Source organism: Triticum aestivum, chromosome 5A (assembly GCF_018294505.1).
Source record: "Triticum aestivum cultivar Chinese Spring chromosome 5A, IWGSC CS RefSeq v2.1, whole genome shotgun sequence".
NCBI classification, from domain to species: domain Eukaryota; kingdom Viridiplantae; phylum Streptophyta; class Magnoliopsida; order Poales; family Poaceae; genus Triticum; species Triticum aestivum.
In genome coordinates this window covers 646,230,465-646,255,241 of record NC_057806.1, presented here as the reverse complement: position 1 = coordinate 646,255,241, position 24,777 = coordinate 646,230,465, and the positions used below count along the sequence as shown (strand labels likewise).

The 24,777-nt window shown below is 44.8% G+C and overlaps 1 protein-coding gene across 1 annotated transcript; it reads left to right on the top strand.

Annotated features, from left to right (window-relative positions):
• The first annotated feature begins 23,880 nt into the window (after positions 1 to 23,880).
• On the top strand, positions 23,881 to 24,150 carry LOC123108169 (uncharacterized). Its single transcript, XM_044530006.1, has one exon. The coding sequence runs from the start codon at positions 23,881 to 23,883 to the stop codon at positions 24,148 to 24,150; it is 270 nt and encodes an 89-aa protein (XP_044385941.1).
• Positions 24,151 to 24,777: the final 627 nt, after the last annotated feature.

Here is a 24,777-nt window from a genome sequence, read left to right as displayed (position 1 = left end):
GTTGCGCTTTATGATCACTGGTGGCGAACTTTGATGCCCAGTGGATGTAATATACCTTAAATCCTTTATTGTGTAGTGTAGGTTTATTCTTAGTTACTATGCCGTAATTTCTTTATTGTATAGAGTAGGTTTGTTCTTAATTCCTACTAGTTACGCAGCAGCCCGAAATGAACCCCGGCCCATGATTGTGCGAATCAAATCACGGGCTTTTAACAGGCCAAAATTGTCTGGGTCCTTGTTTGGCCCAATCAGATATCGGCTGCGAGCAGGCCGGATGCAAACCGGGCCGTAGTTAGGCCCAACTATATGACGGGCTTTTAACAGGCCGAAATTAATATAGGGCCGAAATGTTAAACGGGCCCTTAACAGGCCAAAACTAATATCAGGCCGAATTACTAAGTGGGCCTTTAGCAAGTGGGCCCAAAAGCATAGTGTCCAGTTGACGGGCCGAATCTGATATGGGCCATAATTGAGCCCAAAGCCTCTTAAAGGGCCGGACCTGATCTGGGCCGTAATTTGGCCCAGAACATGGTAGGCTTTTAACGGGCCGGATCTCATATGGGCCACTATTAGGCCCGGAGCGTGGCAGGCCATTAATGGACCGGATCAAATATGGGCCGGCATTTGGCCCAAAACATGGCAGCCAGTTAATGGGCCGGCCTACTAGGGTCCTCAAAATCTTGTGGGCCTACAGCTGGGCCGGCCCATTAATGTCGGCGAAATCTCGTGGGCCTTTAGCTGGGCCGGCCCATTATGACCCGCAAGAATCTTGTGGGCCTTTACCTGGGCCGACCCATTATGGCACACAAAAATCTCGTGGGCCTTTACCTGGGCCGGCCCATTATGGCCCGCAAAATCTTGTGGCCCTTTAGCTGGGCCAGCCCATTATGGTCCCTAAATTTTCGTGGGCCTTTAGCTGGGCCAGCCCATTATGGTCCGCAAAATCTTGTGGGCCTCTAGTTGGGCCGGCCCATTTAAACTTGTTGGGTCGTGCCGTGTGTCGACGTATCAAAGGCGCCTTCTGTCCAGTGAGTGGATGACATCTGTCCCGACGATGAGCCGACATGTGTTTCCTCTAGCCAATGATGATTTTTCACGTGGAAAATCCCCATTGGTCGGGGCTGTTAACGGGTTGTCGGATCCAAAACCCGACCCGATAGCTTAACAGCGTTCCGTTACGGTGGATGCCACGTGTCGGTCACCCTTGACGAAAGCACTTCTGTGACGCGCGATTTATCATCATGGAAGTGGACACTTCCGTGATGATAATTTTTTTAATGTCATGGAACACTTCTACGATAGCACAGGTATGAGTATCTTGATTCTGTCATAAATTTGTCATGGATGTACATGCATGACAAAAAAGCGACCTACTGTGACAAACACGTATCATCACGGAAGTGTATTTTTTTGTAGTGACATCAAGTGTTCTCAAATCCTTAAAGACTCAATTCGATAAGATAACTTCAAAGGGAAAACTCAATCCATCACAAGAGAGTAGAGGGGGAGAAGCATCATAAGATCCAACTATAATAGCAAAGCTCGCGATACATCATGATCGTGCGAATCAAGAACACGAGAGAGAGAGAGATCAAACACATAGCTATTGGTACATACCCTCACCCCGAGGGTGAACTACTCCCTCCTCGTCATGGAGAGCGCCGGGATGATGAAGATGGCCACCGGAGAGGGATTCCCCCATCCGGCAGGGTGCCGGAACGGGTCTAGATTGGTTTTCGGTGGCTACAAAGGCTTCTGGCGGCGGAACTCCTGATCTAGGTTATTTTCTGGAGGTTTTGGGTTATATAAGAGGTGTTGGAGTCGGGAAAAAGTCAGGGGTGTGTCCGGGCTGTCCACGAGGCAGGGGGCGCGCCCCCCACCCTCGTTGGAAGCCCGGGACTCTTCTGGCCCAACTCTTTTACTCCATGTCCTTCCTATGGTCCAAAAATAAGTTCCGTGAAGTTTCAGGTCAATTGGACTCTGTTTGGTTTTCTTTTTCTGTGAAACTCAAAAACAAGCAAAAAAAACAGAAACTGGCACTGGGCTCTAGGTTAATAGGTTAGTCCCAAAAATCATATAAAATAGCATATAAATGCATATAAAACATCCAAGGTTGATAATATAATAGCATGGAACAATCAAAAATTATAGATACGCTGGAGACGTATCAAGCATCCCCAAGCTTAATTCTTGCTCGTCCTCGAGTAGGTAAATGATAAAAACAGAATTTTTGATGTGGAATGCTACCTAACATATTTATCCAAGTAATTCTCTTTATTTTCGCAAGAATATTCAGATCCATAAGGTTCAATACAAAAGTTTAATATTGACATAAAAATAATAATACTTCAAGCATAATAACAAAGCAATCATGTCTTCTCAAAATAACATGGCCGAAGATAGCTATCCCTACAAAATCATATAGTCTGGCTATGCTCTATCTTCATCACACAAAATATTTAAATCGTGCACAACCCCGATGACAAGCCAAGCAATTGTTTCATACTTTTGACGTTCTCAAACTTTTTCAATCTTCACGCAATACATGAGCGTGAGGCGTGGATATAGCACTATAGGTGGAATAGAATGGGGGTTGTGGAGAAGACAAAAAGGAGAAGATAGTCTCACATTAACTAGGCGTATCAACGGGCTATGGAGATTCCCATCAATAGATATCAATGTGAGTGAGTAGGGATTGCCATGCAATGGATGCACTAGAGCTATAAGTGTATGAAAGCTCAAAAGAAACTAAGTGGGTGTGCATCCAACTTGCTTGCTCACGAAGACCTAGGGCATTTTGAAGAAGCCCATCATTGGAATACACAAGCCAAGTTCTATAATGTAAAATTCCCACTAGTATATGAAAGTGACAACATAGGAGACTCTCTATCATGAAGATCATGGCGCTACTTTGAAGCACAAGTGTGGTAAAAGGATATTAGAATTGCCCCCTCTCTCTTTTTCTCTCATTTCATTTTTTACTTTTCTTTTGTTTTTTTGGGCCTTCTCTTTTTTATGGCCTCTTTTTTTCTCTCTCTTTTTTGTCCGGAGTCTCATCCCGACTTGTGGGGGAATCACGGTCTCCATCATCCTTTCCTCACATGGGACAATGCTATAATAATGATGATCATCACACTTTTATTTACTTACAACTCAAAAAATTACAACTTGATACTTAGAACAAGATATAACTCTATATGAATGCCTCCGGCGGTGTACCTATTGGAAATATGCCCTAGAGGTAATAATAAAATGGTTATTATTATATTTCTTTGTTCATGATAATTGTCTATTGTTCATGCTATAATTGTGTTATCCGGAAACCGTAATACATGTGTGAATACATAGACCACAACACGTCCCTAGTGAGCCTCTAGTTGACTAGCTCATTGATCAAAAGATAGTCATGGTTTCCTGACTATGGACATTGGATGTCATTGATAATGTGATCACATCATTAGGAGAATGATGTGATGGACAAGACCCAATCCTAAGCATAGCTCAAAGATCGTGTAGTTCGTTTTCTGTAGCTTTTCCGAATGTCAAGTATCATTTCCTTAGACCATGAGATTGTGCAACTCCCGGATACCGTAGGAGTGCCTTGGGTGTTCCAAACGTCACAACGTAACTGGGTGACTATAAAGGTACACTACATGTATATCCGAAAGTGTCTGTTGGGTTGGCACGAATCGAGATTGGGATTTGTCACTCCGTATGACGGAGAGGTATCTCTGGGCCCACTCGGTAATGCATCATCATAATGAGCTCAATGTGACCAAGTGGTTGATCACAGGATCATGCATTACGGCATGAGTAAAGTGACTTGTCGGTAACGAGATTAAACGAGGTATTGGGATACCGACGATTGAGTCTCGGGCAAGTAACATACCGATTGACAAAGGGAATTGTATATGGATTGATTGAATCCTCGACATCGTGGTTCATCCGATGAGATCATCGAGGAGCATGTGGGAGCCAACATGGGTATCCAGATCCCGCTGTTGGTTATTGACCGGAGAGTCGTCTCATTCATGTCTGCATGTCTCTCGAACCCATAGGGTCTACACACTTAAGGTTCGGTGACGCTAGGGTTGTAGAGATATTAGTATGCAGTAACCCGAAAGTTGTTCGGAGTCCCGGATGAGATCCCGGACGTCACGAGGAGTTCCGGAATGGTCCGGAGGTAAATATTTATATATAGGAAGTCCAGTTTTGGTCATCGGGAAGGTTTCGGGGGTCGCCAGTATTGTACCGGGACCACCAGAAGGGTCCCGGGGTCCACTGGGTGGGGCCACCTATCCCGGAGGGCCCCATGGGCTGAATTGGGAGGGGAACCAGCCCCTAGTGGGCTGGTGTGCCCCCTTGGGCCTCCCCTGCGCCTAGGGTTGGGAAACCCTAGGGGTGGGGGCGCCCCCCACTTGGCTTGGGGGGGAAGCCACCCCTTGGCCGCCGCCCCCCTTGGAGATCCATCTCCTAGGGCCAGCGCCCCCTCCCAAGGCCCCTATACAAAGAGGGGGGAGGAAGGGCATCCGCACCCTTTGCTCTTGGCGCCTCCCTCTCCCTCCGCAACACCTCTCCTCCCCGCTTGCGCTTGGCGAAGCCCTACCGGGATCCTGCTGCATCCACCACCACGCCGTCGTGCTGCTGGATCTTCATCAACCTCTCCTTCCCCCTTGCTGGATCAAGAAGGAGGAGACGTCTTCCAACCGTACATGTGTTGAATGTGGAGGTGTTGTCCGTTCGGCACAAGGTCATCGATGATTTGGATCACGTCGAGTACGACTCCATCAACCCCGTTCTCTTGAACGCTTCGGCACGCGATCTACAAGGGTATGTAGATGCACTCCTCTCTCCCTCGTTGCTAGATGACTCCATAGATTGATCTTGGTGATGCATAGAAAATTTTAAAATTCTACTACATTCCCCAACAGTGGCATCATGAGCTAGGTCTATGCGTAGTTTCTATGCACGAGTAGAACACAAAGTAGTTGTGGGCGTCGATATTCTCAATTATCTTGCCGTTACTAGTCTTATCTTGATTCGGCGGCATTGTGGGATGAAGCGGCCCGGATTGACCTTACACGTACGCTTACGTGAGACTGGTTCCACCGACTGACATGCACTAGTTGCATAAGGTGGCTGGCGGGTGTCTGTCTCTCCCACTTTAGTCGGATTGGATTCCATGAACAGGGCCCTTATGAAGGGTAGATAGAAATTGGCAATTCACGTTGTGCTCTTGGCGTAGGTAAGAAACGTTCTTGCTAGAAACCTATAGCAGCCACGTAATAACTTGCAACAACAATTAGAGGACGTCTAACTTGTTTTTGCAGCAAGTGTTTTGTGGTGTGATATGGCCAAAGGATGTGATGAATGATATATGTGATGTATGAGATGATCATGTTCTTGTAATAGGAATCACGACTTGCATGTCGATGAGTATGACAACCGGCAGGAGCCATAGGAGTTGTCTTTATTTATTTATGACCTGCATGTCAACATAAACGTCATGTAATTACTTTACTTTATTGCTAAAGCGTTAGCCATAGTAGTAGAAGTAATAGATGACGAGACAACTTCAAGAAGACATGATGATGGAGATCATGATGATGGAGATCATGGTGTCATGCCGGTGACAATGATGATCATGGAGCCCTGAAGATGGAGATCAAAAGGAGCAAATGATATTGGCCATATCATGTCACTATTTGATTGCATGCGATGTTTATCATGTTTTACATCTTATTTGCTTAGAACGACGGTAGCTTAAATAAGATGATCCCTCGTAATAATTTCAAGAAAGTGTTCCCCCTAACTGTGCACCGTTGCGAAGGTTTGTTGTTTTGAAGCACCACGTGATGATCGGGTGTGATAGATTCTAACGTTCGAATACAACAGGTGTAAGCCAGATTTACACACGCAATACACTTAGGTTGACTTGACGAGCCTAGCATGTACATACATGGCCTCGGAACACAGAAGACCGAAAGGTCGAGCATGAGTCGTATAGAAGATACGATCAACATGAAGATGTTCACCGATGTTGGCTAGTCCGTCTCACGTGATGATCGGACACGGCCTAGTTAACTCGGATCATGTTTCACTTAGATGACTGGAGGGATGTCTATCTGAGTGGGAGTTCATTGAGTAATTTGATTAGATGAACTTAATTATCATGAACTTAGTCTAAAATCTTTACAATATGTCTTGTAGATCAAATGGCCCACGTTGTCCTCAACTTCAACGCGTTCCTAGAGAAAACCAAGCTGAAAGATGATGGCAGCAACTATACGGACTGGGTCCGGAACCTGAGGATCATCCTCATAGCTGCCAAGAAAGATTATGTCCTAGAAGCACCGCTAGGTAACACACCTGTCCCAGAGAACCAAGACGTTATGAACGCTTGGCAGTCACGTGCTGATGATTACTCCCTCGTTCAGTGCGGCATGCTTTACAGCTTAGAACCGGGGCTCCAAAAGCGTTTTGAGAGACACGGAGTATATGAGATGTTCGAAGAGCTGAAAATGCTTTTCCAAGCTCATGCCCGGGTCGAGAGATATGAAGTCTCCGACAAGTTCTTCAGCTGTAAGATGGAGGAAAATAGTTCTGTCAGTGAGCACATACTCAAAATGTCTGGGTTGCATAACCGCTTGACTCAGCTGGGAGTTAATCTCCTGGATGACGCGGTCATTGACAGAATCCTTCAGTCGCTTCCACCGAGCTACAAGAGCTTTGTGATGAACTTCAATATGTAGGGGATGGAAAAGACCATTCTTGAGGTGTATTCAATGCTGAAATCAGCAGAGGTGGAAATCAAAAAGGAACATCAGGTGTTGATGGTGAATAAAACCACTAAGTTCAAGAAAGGCAAGGGTAAAAAGAACTTCAAGAAGGACGACAAGGGAGTTGCCGCGCCCGGTAAGCAAGCTGCCAGGAAGAAGCCAAAGAATGGACCCAAGCCTGAGACTGAGTGTTTTTATTGCAAGGTAAGTGGTCACTAGAAGCGGAACTGCCCCAAATACTTAGCGGACAAGAAGGCCGACAACACTAAAGGTATATGTGATATACATGTAATTGATGTGTAGCTTACCAGTACTCGTAGTAGCTCCTGGGTATTTGATACCGGTGCGGTTGCTCACATTTGTAACTCAAAGCAGGAGCTGCGGAATAAGCGGAGACTGGTGAAGGACGAGGTGACGATGCGCGTTGGGAATGGTTCCAAGGTCGATGTGATCGCCATCGGCACGCTACCTCTACATTTACCTACGAGATTAGTTTTAAACCTCAATAATTGTTATTTAGTGCCAGCTTTGAGCATGAGCATTGTATCAGGATCTCGTTTAATTCCAGATGGCTACTCATTTAAATCCGAGAATAATGGTTGTTCTATTTATATGAGAGATATGTTTTATGGTCATGCTCCATTGGTGAATGGTTTATTCTTAATGAATCTCGAGCGTAATGTTACACATATTCATAGTGTGAATACCAAAAGATGTAAGGTTGATAATGATAGTCCCACATACTTGTGGCACTGCCGCCTTGGTCACATAGGTGTCAAACGCATGAAGAAGCTCCTTGCAGATGGACTTTTAGAGTCTCTTGATTACGAATCATTTGACACGTGCGAACCATGCCTCATGGGTAAAATGACCAAGACTCCGTTCTCAGGAACAATGGAGCGAGCAACCAACTTATTGGAAATCATACATACTGATGTGTGCGGTCCAATGAGTGTTGAGGCTCGTGGTGGCTATCGTTATGTTCTCACCCTCACTGATGACTTGAGTAGATATGGGTATGTCTACTTAATGAAACACAAGTCTGAGACCTTTGAAAAGTTCAAGGAATTTTAGAGTGAGGATGAGAATCAACGTGACAGGAAAATCAAGTTCTTGCGATCAGATCGTGGGGGAGAATACTTGAGTCATGAATTTGGCACACACTTAAGAAAATGTGGAATAGTTTCACAACTCACGCCGCCTGGAACACCTCAGCGTAATGGTGTGTCCGAACATCGTAATCGCACTCTATTAGATATGATGTGATCTATGATGTCTCTTACCGATTTACCGCTGTCATTTTGGGGCTATGCTTTAGAGACTGCCGCATTCACTTTAAATAGGGCTCCGTCGAAATCCGTTGAGACGACACCGTATGAATTATGGTTTGGGAAGAAACCTAAGCTGTCATTTCTAAAAGTTTGGGGATGTGATGCTTATGTCAAGAAACTTCAACCTGAAAAGCTCGAACCCAAATTGGAAAAATGCGTCTTCATAGGATACCCTAAAGAAACTATTGGGTATATCTTCTACCTCAGATCCGAAGGCAAGATCTTTGTTGCCAAGAATGGGTCCTTTCTAGAGAAAGAGTTTCTCTCGAAAGAAATAAGTGGGAGGAAAGTAGAACTTGATGAAGTATTACCTCTTGAACCGGTAAGTGGCGCAGCTCAAGAAAATGTTCCTGAGGTGCCTGCACCGGCTAGAGAGGAAGTTGATGATGATGATCATGAAACTTCAGACCAAGTTGCTACTGAACTTCGTAGGTCCACAAGGACACGTTCCGCACCAGAGTGGTACGGCAACCCTGTCTTGGAAATCATGTTGTTAGACAACGGTGAACCTTCGAACTATGAAGAAGCGATGGCGGGCCCGGATTTCGACAAATGGCTGGAAGCCATGAAATCTGAGATAGGATCCATGTATGAAAACGAATATGGACTTTGACTGACTTGTCCGATGATCGGCGAGCCATAGAAAATAAATGGATCTTTAAGAAGAAGACAGACGCGGATGGTAACGTAACCATCTATAAAGCTCAGCTTGTCGCTAAGGGTTATCGACAAGTTCAAGGGGTTGACTACGATGAGACTTTCTCACCCGTAGCGAAGCTGAAGTCAGTCCGAATCATGTTAGCAATTGTCGCATTCTATGATTATGAGATATGGCAAATGGACGTCAAAACAGCATTCCTTAATGGTTTCCTTAAGGAAGAATTGTATATGATGCAGTCGGAAGGTTTTGTCGATCCTAAGAATGCTGACAAGGTGTGCAAGCTCCAACGCTCGATTTATGGGCTGGTGCAAGCATCTCGGAGTTGGAACATTCGTGTTGATGAGATGATCAAAGCGTTTGGGTTTACGCAGACTTATGGAGAAGCCTGCATTTACAAGAAAGTGAGTGGGAGCTCTGTAGCATTTCTCATATTGTATGTGGATGACATACTGTTGATGGGAAATGGTATAGAATTCTTGGAAAGCACAAAGGCCTACTTGAACAAGTGTTTTTCAATGAAGGATCTTGGAGAAGCTGCTTATATATTAGGCATCAAGATCTATAGAGATAGATCGAGACGCCTCATTGGTCTTTCACAGAGTACGTACCTTGACAAGATGTTGAAGAAGTTCAAAATGGATCAGTCAAAGAAAGGGTTCTTGCCTGTATTGCAAGGTACGAGATTGAGCACGGCTCAATGCCCGACCACGGCAGAAGATAGAGAAAAGATGAGTGTCGTCCCCTATGCCTCGGCCATAGGGTCTATCATGTATGCTATGCTGTGTACCAGACCTGATGTAAACCTTGCCATAAGTTTGGTAGGAAGGTACCAAAGTAATCCCGGCATGGAACACTGGACAGCGGTCAAGAATATCCTGAAGTACCTGAAAAGGACTAAGGATATGTTTCTCATTTATGGAGGTGACGAAGAGCTCGTCGTAAAGGGTTACGTCGATGCTAGCTTCGACACAGATCTGGATGACTCTAAGTCACAAACCGGATACGTGTATATTTTGAATGGTGTGGCAGTAAGCTGGTGCAATTGCAAGCAAAGCGTTGTGGCGGGATCTACATGTGAAGCGGAGTACATGGCAGCCTCGGAGGCAACACAAGAAGCAGTCTGGGTGAAGGAGTTCATTACCGACCTAGGAGTCATACCCAGTGCGTTGGGCCCGATGACTCTCTTCTGTGACAACACTGGAGCTATTGCCCTTGCCAAGGAGCCCAGGTTTCACAGGAAGACCAGGCATATCAAGCGTCGCTTCAACTCCATTCGTGAAAATGTTCAAAATGGAGACATAGAGATTTGTAAAGTACATACGGACCTGAATGTGGCAGATCCGTTGACTAAATCTCTCCCTAGAGCAAAACATGATCAACACCAGAACTGCATGGGTGTTCGATTCATCACAATGTAACTAGACTATTGACTCTAGTGCAAGTGGGAGACTGTTGGAAATATGCCCTAGAGGCAATAATAAAATGGTTATTATTATATTTCTTTGTTCATGATAATTGTCTATTGTTCATGTTATAATTGTGTTATCCGGAAACCGTAATACATGTGTGAATACATAGACCACAACACATCCCTAGTTAGCCTCTAGTTGACTAGCTCGTTGATCAAAAGATAGTCATGGTTTCCTGACTATGGACATTGGATGTCATTGATAACGAGATCACATCATTAGGAGAATGATGTGATGGACAAGACCCAATCCTAAGCATAGCTCAAAGATCGTGTAGTTCGTTTGCTGTAGCTTTTCCGAATGTCAAGTATCATTTCCTTAGACCATGAGATTGTGCAACTACCGGATACCATAGGAGTGCCTTGGGTGTTCCAAACGTCACAACGTAACTGGGTGACTATAAAGGTACACTACAGGTATCTCCGAAAGTGTCTGTTGGGTTGGCACGAATCGAGACTGGGATTTGTCACTCCGTATGACCGAGAGGTATCTCTGGGCCCACTCGGTAATGCATCATCATAATGAGCTCAATGTGACCAAGTGGTTGATCACGGGATCATGCATTACGGCACAAGTAAAGTGACTTGTCGGTAACGAGATTGAACGAGGTATTGGGATACCGATGATTGAGTCTCGGGCAAGTAACATACCGATTGACAAAGGGAATTGTATACGGATTGATTGAATCCTCGACATCGTGGTTCATCCAATGAGATCATTGCGGAGCATGTGGGAGCCAACATGGGTATCTAGATCCCGCTGTTGGTTATTGACCGGAGAGCCGTCTCAGTCATGTCTGCATGTCTCCCGAACCCGTAGGGTCTACACACTTAAGGTTCGGTGACGCTAGGGTTGTAGAGATATTAGTATGCAGTAACCCGAAAGTTTTTAGGAGTCCTGGATGAGATCTCGGATGTCACGAGGAGTTCCAGAATGGTCCGTAGGTAAAGATTTATATATAGGAAGTCCATTTTTGGCCATCGGGAAGGTTTCGGGGGTCGCCAGTATCGTACCGGGACCACCGAAAGGGTCCCGGGGGTCCACTGGGTGGGGCCACCTATCCCGGAGGGCCCCATGGGCTGAATTGGGAGGGGAACCAGCCCCTAGTGGGCTGGTGCGCCCACCCTTGGGCCTCCCCTGCGCCTAGGGTTGGGAAACCCTAGGGGTGGGGGCGCCCCCCACTTGGCTTGGGGGGAAGCCACCCCTTGGTCGCCGCCCCCCTTGGAGATCCATCTCCTAGGGCCGGCGCCCCCCCCCCCAAGGCCCCTATATAAAGAGGGGGGAGGGAGGGCAGCCGCACCCTTTGCTCTTTGCGCCTCCCTCTCCCTCCGCAACACCTCTCCTCCACGCTTGCGCTTGGCGAAGCCCTGCCGAGATCCTGCTGCATCCACCACCACGCTGTCGTGCTGCTGGATCTTCATCAACCTCTCCTTCCCCCTTGCTGGATCAAGAAGGAGGATACGTCTTCCAACCGTACGTGTGTTGAACGCAGAGGTGCTGTCCGTTCGGCACTAGGTAATCGGTGATTTGGATCACGTCGAATACGACTCCATCAACCCCGTTCTCTTGAACGCTTCCGCACACGATCTACAAGGGTATGTAGATGCACTCCTCTCTCCCTTGTTGCTAGATGACTCCATAGGTTGATCTTGTTGATGCGTAGAAAATTTTAAAATTCTGCTACGTTCACCAACAGTACCGGGATGTGCAATGACTCATGAGTGACATGTATGAAAGAATTATGATCGGTAGCTTTGCCACAAATACGATGTCAACTACATGATCATGAAAAGCAATATGACAATGATGGAGCATGTCATAAATGAAACGATGGAAAGTTGCATGGCAATATATCTCGGAATGTCTATGGAAATGCCATAATAGGTAGGTATGGTGGCTGTTTTGAGGAAGGTAAATGGTGTGTTTATGGTAGCACCGAAAGTTGCGCGGTACTAGAGAGGCTAGCAATGGTGGAAGGGTGAGAGTGCGTATAATCCATGGACTCAACATTAGTCATAAAGAACTCACAAACTTATTGTAAAAATCTATTAGTTATCGAAACAAAGTACTACGTGCATGCTCCTAGGGGGATAGATTGGTAGGAAAAGACCATTTCTCGTCCCCGATCGCCACTCATAATGAAGACTAACAATAAATAAATCATGCTCCGACTTCATCACATAACGGTTCACCATACGTGCATGCTATGGGAATCACAAACTTTAACACAAGTATTTCTCAAATTCACAACTACTCCACTAGCATGACTCTAATATCACCATCTTCATATCTCAAAACAATCATAAAGAATCAAACTTATCATAGTATTCAATGCACTTTATATGAAAGTTTTTATTGTATCCCTCTTGGATGCCTATCATATTAGGACTAGTTTCATAACCAAAGCAAATTACCATGCTGTTTAGAGACTCTCAAAATGATATAAGTGAATCATGAGAGTTCAGCTATTTCTTCAAAATAAAACCACCGTTGTGCTCTAAAAATATATAAGTGAAGCACTAGAGCAAATGGCAAACTACTCCGAAAGATATATGTGAAGATCAATGAGTAGTCGAATAATTATGCAACTATGTGAAGACTCTCTAACATTTAAGAATTTCAGATCTTGGTATTTTATTCAAACAGCAATCAAAACAAAATAAAATAAAATGACGCTCCAAGCAAAACACATATCATGTGGTGAATAAAAATATAGCTCCAAGTAAAGTTACCGATGAACGAAGACGAAAGAGGGGATGCCATCCGAGGCATCCCCAAGCTTAGGCTCTTGGTTGTCCTTGAATATTACCTTGAGGTGCCTTGGGAATCCCCAAGTTTAGGCTCTTGCCACTCCTTATTGCATAGTCCATCGAATCTTTACCCAGAACTTGAAAACTTCACAACACAAAACTTAACAGAAAACTCGTAAGCTCCGTTATTATAAGAAAATAAATCACCACTTTTGGTACTGTTGTGAACTCAGTCTAAATTCATATTGGTGTAATATCTACGGTATTCCAACTTCTCTATGGTTCATACCCTCCGATACTACTCATAGATTCATCAAAATAAGCAAACAACACAATGAAAACAGAATCTGTCAAAAACAGAACAGTCTGTAGTAATCTGTATCAAACGTATACTTATGTCACCCCAAAAATTCTGAAATAAACTGGTGGACGTGAGGAATTTGTCTATGAATCATCTTCAAAAAGAATCAACCTAATTGCACTCTCAAGTAAAAAATGGCAGCAAACTCGTGAGCATTAAAGTTTTTGTTTTTTAGAGCAAGATCGCAAAGACTTCACCCAAGTCTTCCCAAAGGTTCTACTTGACACAAACACTAATTAAAACATAAAACCACATCTACACAGAGGCTAGATGAATTATTTATTACTAAACAGGAGCAAAAAGCAAGGAACAAAAATGAAGTTGGGTTGCCTCCCAACAAGCGCTATCGTTTAACGCCCCTAGCTAGGCATGATGATTTCAATGATGCTCACATAAAGGATAAAAATTGAAACATAAAGAGAGCATCATGAAGAATATGACTAGCACATTTAAGTCTAACCAACTTCCTATGCATAGGGATTTTGTGAGCAAACAACTTATGGGAACAATAATCAACTAGCATAGGAGGGCAAAACAAGCATAGCTTCAAGATTTTCAACACATAGAGAGGAAACTTGATATTATTGCAATCCCTACAAGCATATATTCCTCCCTCATAATAATTTTCAGTAGCATCATGAATGAATTCAACAATATAACCATCACATTAAGCATTCTTTTCACGATCTACAAGCATAAAATTTTTATTACTCTCCACATAAATAATTGGCTTGCTGTTCTTCTTGAAGTTCCCCTTCTTCCCTTTACCCTTTTTCTTGAAACTGGTGGTCTTGTTGACCATCAACACTTGATGCTCCTTCTTGATTTCTACCTCCGTAGCCTTTAGCATTGCGAAGAGCTTAGGAATCGTCTTATCCATCCCTTGCATATTATAGGTCATCACAAAGCTCTTGTAGCTTGGTGGCAGTGATTGAAGAACTCTGTCAATGACACTATCATCAGGAAGATTAACTCCCAGTTGAGTCAAGTGGTTGTGGTACCCAGACATTCTGAGTATATGTTCACTGACAGAGCTATTTTCCTCCATCTTGCAGTTGTAGAACTTATTGGAGACTTCATATCTCTCAATCCGGGCATTTGCTTGAAATATTAACTTCAACTCCTGGAACATCTCATATGCTCCATGACATTCAAAACGTCGTTGAAGTCTCGGTTCTAAGCCGTAAAGCATGGCACACTGAACTATCGAGTAGTCATCAGCTTTGCTCTGCCAGGTGTTCATAACATCTAGCGTTGCTCCTGCAGCGGGTTTGTCACATAGCAATGCTTCCAGGACATAATTCTTCTGTGCAGCAATGAGGATAATCCTCAAGTTACGGACCCAGTCCGTGTAGTTGCTACCATCATCTTTCAACTTAGCTTTCTCTAGGAATGCATTAAAATTCAACGGAACAACAACACGAGACATCTATCTACAACAACATAGACATGCAAAATACTATCAGGTACTAAGTTCATGATAAATTAAAGTTCAATTAATCAAATTACTTAAGAACTCCCACTTATATAGACATCTCTCTAATCATTTAAGTGATCACGTGATCCATATCAACTAAACCAAGTCCGATCATCACGTGAGATGGAGTAGTTTTCAATGGTGAACATCACTATGTTGATCATATCTACTATATGATTCACACTCGACCTTCCGGTCTCCAATGTTCCGAGGCCATATATGCATATGCTAGGTTCGTCAAGTTTAACCCGAGTATTCCGCGTGTGCAAAACTGGCTTGCACCCATTGTATGTGAACGTAGAGCTTATCACACCTGATCATCATGTGGTGTCTCGGCACGACGAACTGTAGCAACGGTGCATACTCAGGGAGAACACTTATACCTTGAAACTTAGTGAGAGATCATCTTATAATGATACCGCCGAACTAAGCAAAATAAGATGCATAAAGGATAAACATCACATGCAATCAATATAAGTGATATGATATGGCCATCATCATCTTGTGCCTTTGATCTTCATCTCCAAAGGACCCTCATGATCACCATCGTCACCGGCTTGACACCTTGATCTCCATCGAAGCATCGTTGTCGTCTCACGAACTATTGCTTCTACGACTATCGCTACCACCTAGTGATAAAGTAAAGCAATTACATGGCGATTGCATTTCATACAATAAAGCGACAACCATATGGCTCCTGCCAGTTGCCGATAACTGTGTTACAAAACATGATCATCTCATACAATAAAATTTAGCATCATGTCTTGACCATATCACGTCACAACATGTCCTGCAAAAACAAGTTAGACGTCCTTTGCTTTGTTGTTGCAAGTTTTACATGGCTGCTATGGGCTGAACAAGAACTGTTCTTACCTACGCATCAAAAACCACAATGCGGTATAGTGATAGCTTTTTGATCTTCAGAAAGAACCTTGTTCATTGAATCCGATTCAACTAAAGATGGAGAAACAGACACCCACTAGCCACATGTGTGCGAAGCACATCGGTAGAACCAGTCTCGCGTAAGCGTATGCGTAATGTCGGTCTGGGCCGCTTCATCCAACAATGCCGCTGAATCAAGAATCAACTACTGATGGCAAGCAATATGTATATACCCAGGCCCACAACTCCTTTGTGTTCTACTCGTGCATATAACATCTACGCATAAACCTGGCTCGGATGCCACTGTTGGGAACGTAGTAATTTCAAAAAAAAAATCCTACGCACACGCAAGATCATGGTGATGTATAGCAACAAGAGGGGAGAGTATCATCTACGTACCCTCGTAGACCGTAAGCAGAAGCGTTATGACAACGCGGTTGATGTAGTCGTACGTCTTCACGATCGACCGATCTAGCACCGAAGGTACGTCACCTCCGCGATGTGCACACGTTTGGCTCGGTTACATCCTGCGAACTCACGATCCAATAGAGCTTCGTCAGCACGACGATGTGATGACAGTGATGATGTTGCTACCAGAACAGGCTTCGCCTAAGCACCGCTACGATATTACCGAGGTGGATTATGGTGGAGGGGGGCACCGCACACGACTAAAGATCAATGATCAACTTGTGTGTCTATGGGGTGCCTCCCTCCCCGTATATAAAGGAGTGGAGGAGGGGGAGGGGGTCGGCCTCTCATGGCACGCCCCTAGGGAGTCCTACTCCCACCGGGAGTAGGATTCCCCCTTACCTTTGTTGGTTCTAGGAGAGAAGGAAGGAGGAGGGAGAAGGAAGGAAAGGGGGGTCGGCCCTCCTCCCAATTCGGATTGGGCTTGGGGGGGGGGGGCGCCCCCTCCTTTGCTTCTTTTTCATTTCTTCCACTAAGGCCCAATAAGGCCCATATACCTCCCGGGGGGTCCGGTAACCTCCCGGTGCTCCGGTATACTCCCGATTTCACCCGGAACCATTACGATGTCTAAACGTAGTCTTCCAATATATCGATCTTTATGTCTCGACCATTTCGAGACTCCTCGTCATGTCCGTGATCAAATCCGGGACTCCGAACTACCTTCGGTACATCAAAACACATAAACTCGTAATACCGATCGTCACCGAACGTTAAGCGTGCGGACCCTACGGGTTCGAGAACTATGTAGACATGACCGAGACATGTCTCCGGCCAATAACCAATAGCGGAACCTGGATGCTCATATTGGTTCCTACATATTCTACGAAGATCTTTATCGGTCAAACCGCATAACGATATCCGTTGTTCCCTTTGTCATCGGTATGTTACTTGCCCGACATTCGATCGTCGGTATCTCAATACCTAGTCCAATCTCGTTACCGGCAAGTCTCTTTACTCGTTCCGTAATGCTACATCCCGTAACTAACTTATTAGCTACATTGCTTGCAAGGCTTATAATGATGTACATTACCAAGAGGGCCCAGAGATACCTCTCTGACAATCGAAGTGATAAATCCCAATTTTGATCCATGCCAACTCAACAAACACCATCAGAGACACCTGTAGAGCACCTTTATAATCACCCAGTTATGTTGTGACGTTTGGTAGCACACAAAGTGTTCCTCCGGTATTCGGGAGTTGCATGATCTCATAGTCATAGGAACATGTATAGTTATGGAGAAAGCAATAGCAACAAACTAAACGATCATCGTGCTAAGCTAGCGGATGGGTCAAGTCAATCACATCATTCTCTAATGATGTGATCTCATTAATCAAATGACAACTCATGTCTATGGCTAGGAAATATAACCATCATTGATTCAACGAGCTAGTCAAGTAGAGGCAAACTAGTGACACTCTATTTGTCTATGTATTCACACATGTACTAAGTTTCCGGTTAATACAATTCTAGCATGAATAATAAACATTTATCATGATATAAGGAAATATAAATAACAACTTTATTATTGCCTCTAGGGCATATTTCCTTCAATCCCCACCACTTCCGTAGCCGTCCATGGGTTGGGAAGGGTTGCTAGGGGTTTTTTAGGCTCACCGGCGGCGAGAAATTGGGGTGGAGGGGGGGGGAATCACGGTGGAGGCGGATAGGGTTTGACCCGTATCCGAGCGGTGAAACCGCATAAATAGCAGCGGGGAGGGTCTTTTCCGTGCCACAATAAACTTTTTACGGGCCAGGCCTGGGATACAGAGTCTGCTCTGACAAAAAAAAGGACCGAACCCGTATACTCGCCGGAATTATACGAGTTCGACCATTTTACGGGGTCTGCTAGAGATGCTCTTACCGGGAGAAATGAGACCTGCTGCAGGCAAACGGCGGTACAAATGGACTGGGCGAAACACAGTAAACACAGCTAAGCACATGGTCACCGTCAAAGAGAAACAAAAGGAAGAAGTGTTTTTGTCGTTGGACTTGCAAGGAAGCAAGCTATTCCCTCCATTTCAAAATAAATAACTCAATTTTGTACTAATTTTAGCTCAAGACGAAAAGAACCATACATGGATTAACAAAGTGCACCTAAGCTCTTTGTTTTCGAGGGGAAAAAGTGCACCTAGGCTGATAATGATAATCTACGTAAAGTGATCATGTGAAACAAGAAGGAACGTGTCCAGTTAGGCATTTATTCGGTTGTACTAAAACTGAACAATCTGCAGACTGATCTCGCTCCTTCCTGCCAACTCATGAACGCACTCTAGTCTTCAGTACCAACCCAAATGATGACTTGGCACTTGCGCAGAGCTTGCCAGCAGTAATAGACTGCTTAGTTAATTTGTTGTACGCTCTACAAAGTCAGCAACAAATAATATGAATGAATAGGAGGAAATAGTAGATTCGTGATACTACGAGTACCAAGCCACCAGGTTAGTCAGCTTAGGGTGTGAATATGAAGAGGCCTTGTTCGCCCTGTGCACCTTTTAGAAATTTTGGGCCGCGACAACCGGTCGTCTAGCCGACCAACAACTCCGGGAATCCAACGAAAAACATGACACTTGCTTGATGCTTTTCTCTATGCACTGTTGATTTAAGGCTTGGACAAGATGCTGCTATTACAATTGGTCCGGGAATCTTTTTGCCCTTGCGGCGTCTCATTTAGGCCCTGTTCTTGGGAATTGACGTCAGAATACGTACATTTCAACTCCTGTACAGTTGATTGTACGCAAGAATATCGTAGATTTGACAAATTCAGAACCCTGGCCGTATCCATCGTCTCTATTCGTTTCTGTTTCAGCTTAGGGTTGCTCTGCCCAGCTAGGTCCTTCCATGCATGCATTCATATCGTACGTACGTGTTGATCGCAACCTGTGCAGTGTGCACCATTGTGCGCTCAGCCGTTACGTGTCACTGAGCGGAACATACATGCATGCATGGTGCATGCACGTGCGATATGATTTCGTTGGTTCCCAGTTCTTCTTTCAAATAGATTGATTGATGAAGTATATATCGTCGACCGGGTCAACACACAACAGCACTCACCTTTTTGTCGTCCTCTTAATTTCTGTTGCTCGCTCCAGTGTCCATCCGCTCACTTGCTTGTCAATACTAATCACCGTGGATTATAACTAAACAAATGGCCATCGATCACACGGCCCGGTCGAGGAGTGGCCAGTCAAAAAAGCAGCAGGGAGAAAAAGGGTAGAAAGGTATTTACCAAATTAAAAAACAGAAATAAAAACACAGAAGAAATAACCTCACCTCAAGCTCTGCCCCAAATGGTGTTGGGTTCTGAAGCCAATCATCTAGTGAACCACACACATCTTCGTCGGTGCTTTTGCCATTTTCCGTTGGATTGCTACCACCTTCCGTAGGATTTTCTTTCGCAGCCACATCATCTTGGTTATCATTAATGTTGATATTTTCAGCCCCACAATCTTGAGTATCACCACAATCCAGGCTGTCCGAAACCTGCTGATCTTGAGCAACTTCAGTGTTGTTGCCTACCAGGCCTTGGGCAGGCAATGCTCCGTATGGTGTCTTTGACAGAGGGCGAAACTACTGGACAAAAAGTAAAAGAAACAAGAATTAAAACCATGAGTACACAAAGCAAAAGTAAAAAGGAAAAAATGGGAAGAAACAATAATGCAATGGATGAGGGAAGTAAACCACACAAAAACTTACACGACACTTCCTGAATGAGGCTTTGCCCAAGGAAAACTTGTTTCTGTCAAATTCCAACACAAGATCAAAGTCCGTCTAATGCACAAAGCAAGCCCTTGGAAGAGAATAATTCAATTGGTGCTCGTTGATGGCATCTTGAGAAATATCAAATGGTCCATGTAAATAACGTGAATAAGAAGACACAAAATAATATATCAAACACAAAAAGAAAAATGTGATTATGAAAAACAAAAACATGTTGCGATAGATAGAAAAATTCCAAAAAGAAAGAAGTATACCGCAAGCATAGGGAAGCAGCCCCCAACCCAGAATGAAGAAGTAGCTTGTCATTTTATCTTGTCCTGGCACTTCTTGACCTCTCTCATTGCAACGCTTAAAACATGCTCATCCCAAGCGAATTCAGTAACCTTGTCCATTTCTTCAAGGCTTTTCAAGTACTCTAGGGGCACCATGTTGCCATTGCTTGGAGTTAAAAGTGTTGCAAGCGCTAACTGCGCCCATGACCTCTTCGCAGTATCGCCATCATCATTCCTTGCTCGAAGCACATCCACTGTATGTGCAATTGGAGCCCTGCCATTCTTGTGATAAATGTTGCGGAGCTCACAATGCGCGGGCCTCTTGAAAAGCTCAACTGATCTGTTGGGATATTGAAAACCTTCTTCGCCATGTCTCTAGAAACACAATGACCTTATTCCGACTCAGCCTGAAAACCAAAAAAAATGTATTCATTGGTTGCTATCAACATGACCTAAAAATAAAGAAAGTATATGTTGCAGACATGATGCAGAAGAAAAAAAGAAAGAAGAAAGGAGGTGGGTGCAATATTTGAGCTCACGACTGTCAGTGTCAATGTTCATTGTTAACTACTCTATCAGATCATGTGGCGCTTTGAAATGTGAGATGCTCGTGAGATCACCAAAGCCAGTTTCATTTATATAGCGCCTCTTGGCAAGATTAAGTTTTGTCTTCACAACTTCCCCAAAGCGTTTTGCTGCGAAACGTTGGCTGAATGCAGTATCAGACTCCATTACTTCTTCGCCTGACATGTATCTGTAAAAATCAAAATGAATAAAAATGTATTAGGAAAAAACACCATTAAACAATTACTAGAGAAGCAATGGCATTTGGATTCCAGCATATCAACATCTACCAAAAGCATAACAATGAAGCAAAAAAAAAGATCATTCCTTTCTTTTTATTACTTCAGAATGGATAAAATCTAGAAAAAACTAAGAGGCTGTTTGGCTGATGCCCACAGTAGCTCTACCAAACCCAGGGCATGCCAAAACATTGACGACCGATTCCTCCGCCAACATTTCGCCGTAGAATTGGCTACCGAATGAACTGGAAGGTGCCAATGGGCCTTGGCAAGCCAAATGGATACCAATGTTGCAGTCAACACCAAAAACTTTGGCTGGGCAGCTCAAGGTAGTGATTCAAACAGACCCTAAAACAATTAGCTGCATGACACAACCAACTCATGACACAACCAATTACATGCAACAAAACACTATAAGATGGAAAAATCTTGTATGAATATAGAAATAAAACAAACAATAAGACTCTGACTACACTGACTTTCATCTAAAAAATCCTAATCTAAACAACACAAATGCAGCACGAAAAACATTACTTGATTGACCAGATAGTAAGTCACAAATGAGACCACTGAGAATCTAGTCCTCCAACTCTGAAATCTCATCCTCTACCTCTAAAATCTCATCCCCTACCTCTAAAATCTCAACTATAAACCCTAGCTACAACATGGAACCAAAAAAATCCGATCTACACACCAAACCCTAGATGAAATGGGAATGAATTTGGCGACATGGAGGGAGTAGTGGCTCAACTGAAACCCCTGAACAGACAAAAACTCATCTATACTATGCCATTCGACCCGGACCTACGCATTCAACGCGGGGAACTATTGGGATTAACCGCGAAATGAACCTCTAAAAGGAGATCATGTAGGCGGGGGAGAAAAATGTTGGAAATTGCAAGACACCATACCTCTCGTCCGCCCCCGCGACTACAGGGGGGCGTGTAGCTCGGCACCATGGCCGACGATGCTCGCCGCCGCCCGAACCTCTGGTTCCCTTGCCGTCCTTGCAACATCCAGTTCCCCCGCCCCTGCCACAATTCTGGATCTAGCAGTCGCCTGCATCATCGTCAAAGCTAGAGAGGCATGGGGATGGAAAAGGGTGGAAGCAGGAAGGGGGAACGAGCTAACGGACATGGGAGCAAAAAACAAACATCTGGGGGACACGCGTCAAGACCCCTGGTCAGAAAGCGTCCACACCATCTGATGCCGAGTGAACCGATGGCGCGCGAGACGGTCGCTCGAATGGCTGCGTGCATTCGGATGAGAATGCGCGTTTTCCTTCCAGCAGGTATCATTGATAACTGAACCTGATATTACGGCCGGGAGAAATGAGATTTGCAGCAGACGATTGGCGGTACAAATCGATTGGACGACAGACAGCAAACAGAGCCTACGTACGGTCGATCGCCGCCAAAGAGAGAGAAAGGGAAGAATTGTTTCCGTTCGTGCGCGCGTTTATCCTCCGAGCAAAGCTAGCTCAAGACGAAAAGAACCATGCATGGATTAACAAAGTACACCTAGGGTATAACCTACTCTGGTCAGTAAGTGATCGATCATATGAAACAAGCAGGAATCGTGTGCGGTTAGGCATTTATTCGGTTATTTAAAACTGAATAAACTGCAGACTGATGTCGCTCCTTTCTGCCAACTCATGAACGAACTCCAGTCCAGTCTTCAGTACCAACCCAAACAGCGACTTGGCACTTGCGCAGAGGTTGCCAGCAGTAATAGACTGCTTAGTTAATTTGTTCTAGTAGTCACTCTAGATTTGCCAGTTCAGGGTGTCTGGGTGTGAATAGGGCTCAATAGGGTATCAATAATGCTACACCTACGTAACCTTCCTATCTAACCTCTTCAGACCCCCCATTTCAAGTGGGTGGGCCCTTCCCTAATTTCATCCAATAGAAAAATGCCACGCATGTCATTACGTTAATCACGTAAAACAGTTTACATAGGTGTAGCATTACCCGAGAGGGCTCGTGCACCTTTCAGAAATTTTGGGCAGCACGCAGTCATGCATGCAAGCATGCAGCCAATCGGTCGTCTCGCCGCCCAACAAGGCAACAACGAAAAACATGACACTTGCTTGATGCTTTTTCCGCCTGTCGATTTTAAGCTTTCACAAGGTGTTGCTAGTATTACAATCGGTCCCCGAATCCTTTTGTCCTTGCAGCGTCTCACTTAAGCTAGCTGTTTGTAGGAATTGACGTCGAATACGTATATATGTACACAGATAGCCACAGCATGCTTGAACAATTCAACTCTTGTACAATTGATTGTACGCAAGAACACTGTAGATTTGACAAATTCAGAACGCTGACCGTATCCGTCGTCTCTATTCGTTTTTGTTTCAGCTCACGGCCGATTGCTCTGCCCAACTCGGCCTATGCATGCATGCATGCCGTACGTGTTGATGGCAATCTTTGTGCGGTCACCAGTTACGTGCCACTGAGCAGACAGGCGTGCACGTGCGATTTCCTAGTTCTTTCGAATAAATCGACGCAGTATCATCGACCGGGTGCGTGCACCAAGTCTAGAAGCCTTGGTCAACAGTACTCACTTTCTTGTCGTCTGCTTTCTGTTGCTTGCTGCAGTGTCCATCCCCTCACGGCTCACCTGCTTGTCAATGCTAATCACCGTGGATTAACTAAATGAATGGCGATCGATGACGCGGCCCGGTAGAGGAGTGGCCAGTCAAAAAGCACCACGGAGAACCTTTAATCATTCAAATCACTCGCCTGATTGTCGCCTTAATCAAATACTCAAGGCATGCGTGCGGTAGGCCATGTCTAGCCACTATATATACACACATACACACTCCGCGCAGCCAACCAAGCAAACGGCGGAGTACCATTGCACATTCTGCAACGGAGCTAAGCTTAGCTAGAGCAAGAGAGATTTGCGCGATGGGGAGTGGGAAGAAGAGGGCGGCGCTTGCGTCCCTGTTCGGGTTCAAGAACAAGCGACAGGAGGAGGAAGAGGCCACGGCGGCGAGGCGGCAGCAGCAGCATGCGGCGGCGGCGCCGCAGCAGAGGTACCAGTATCACAGGGTGAGGCCGAGCGACGACGACGACTACGCCCGGCACTGGTACGCCGAACGCGACATCGACCGGAAGGCCTCCGAGTTCATCGACAAGGTCCACCGCCGGATGCTCGCCAACGAGCAAGACGGATAGCCACCGGCCGGGCCGCCGGTATAGTATATACGGAGTATATACGTACGTACCAGCATGCCAATGGATCTAGCTAGATCGTGCATGCAGGCTATGCAGCACTTGCGTGCAAGGTTGTGTGTGTGGGTGTGGGTGTGCGTGTGTCTGTGATTAGTTGCCTTGCTTTGATGGGTATGTCGCCGGATGTATATGTGACTATGGTGTGGGTTGCCGCGTTCGTCCATTGTTTCGGTAGGATGATACGTGTTTTCTTAAATTTGTTGTATGATGTATAAAATGTAAAAAGTAAATCTACAGCCAAATGATTTAGTCCTAAGGGTAATTTTAACCACTCAACGACGAAGGGAACAATATTTGTTTTTCTTTTAGTGGACAGTGCAATATTGGTCACTAATTGAAGAGGGGTACCAGTTATGGCAGAGGAGAATTGGGGAATATATGTTTTATCTTGTGTCTGATGGGCTTAAAGGAGGCTTGAGTTTGGGCCTCAATGGTCTTGAATATGGGTTTGAATAGAGACAATTACTTGCAGGGGCGGAGACAGAAAATCGAGTTAATGGGTTCAGTCATTAATTCATTTTGAAAATTTAGTATGACTTAATTAAGCATAATGTCCAATTTCACACTATC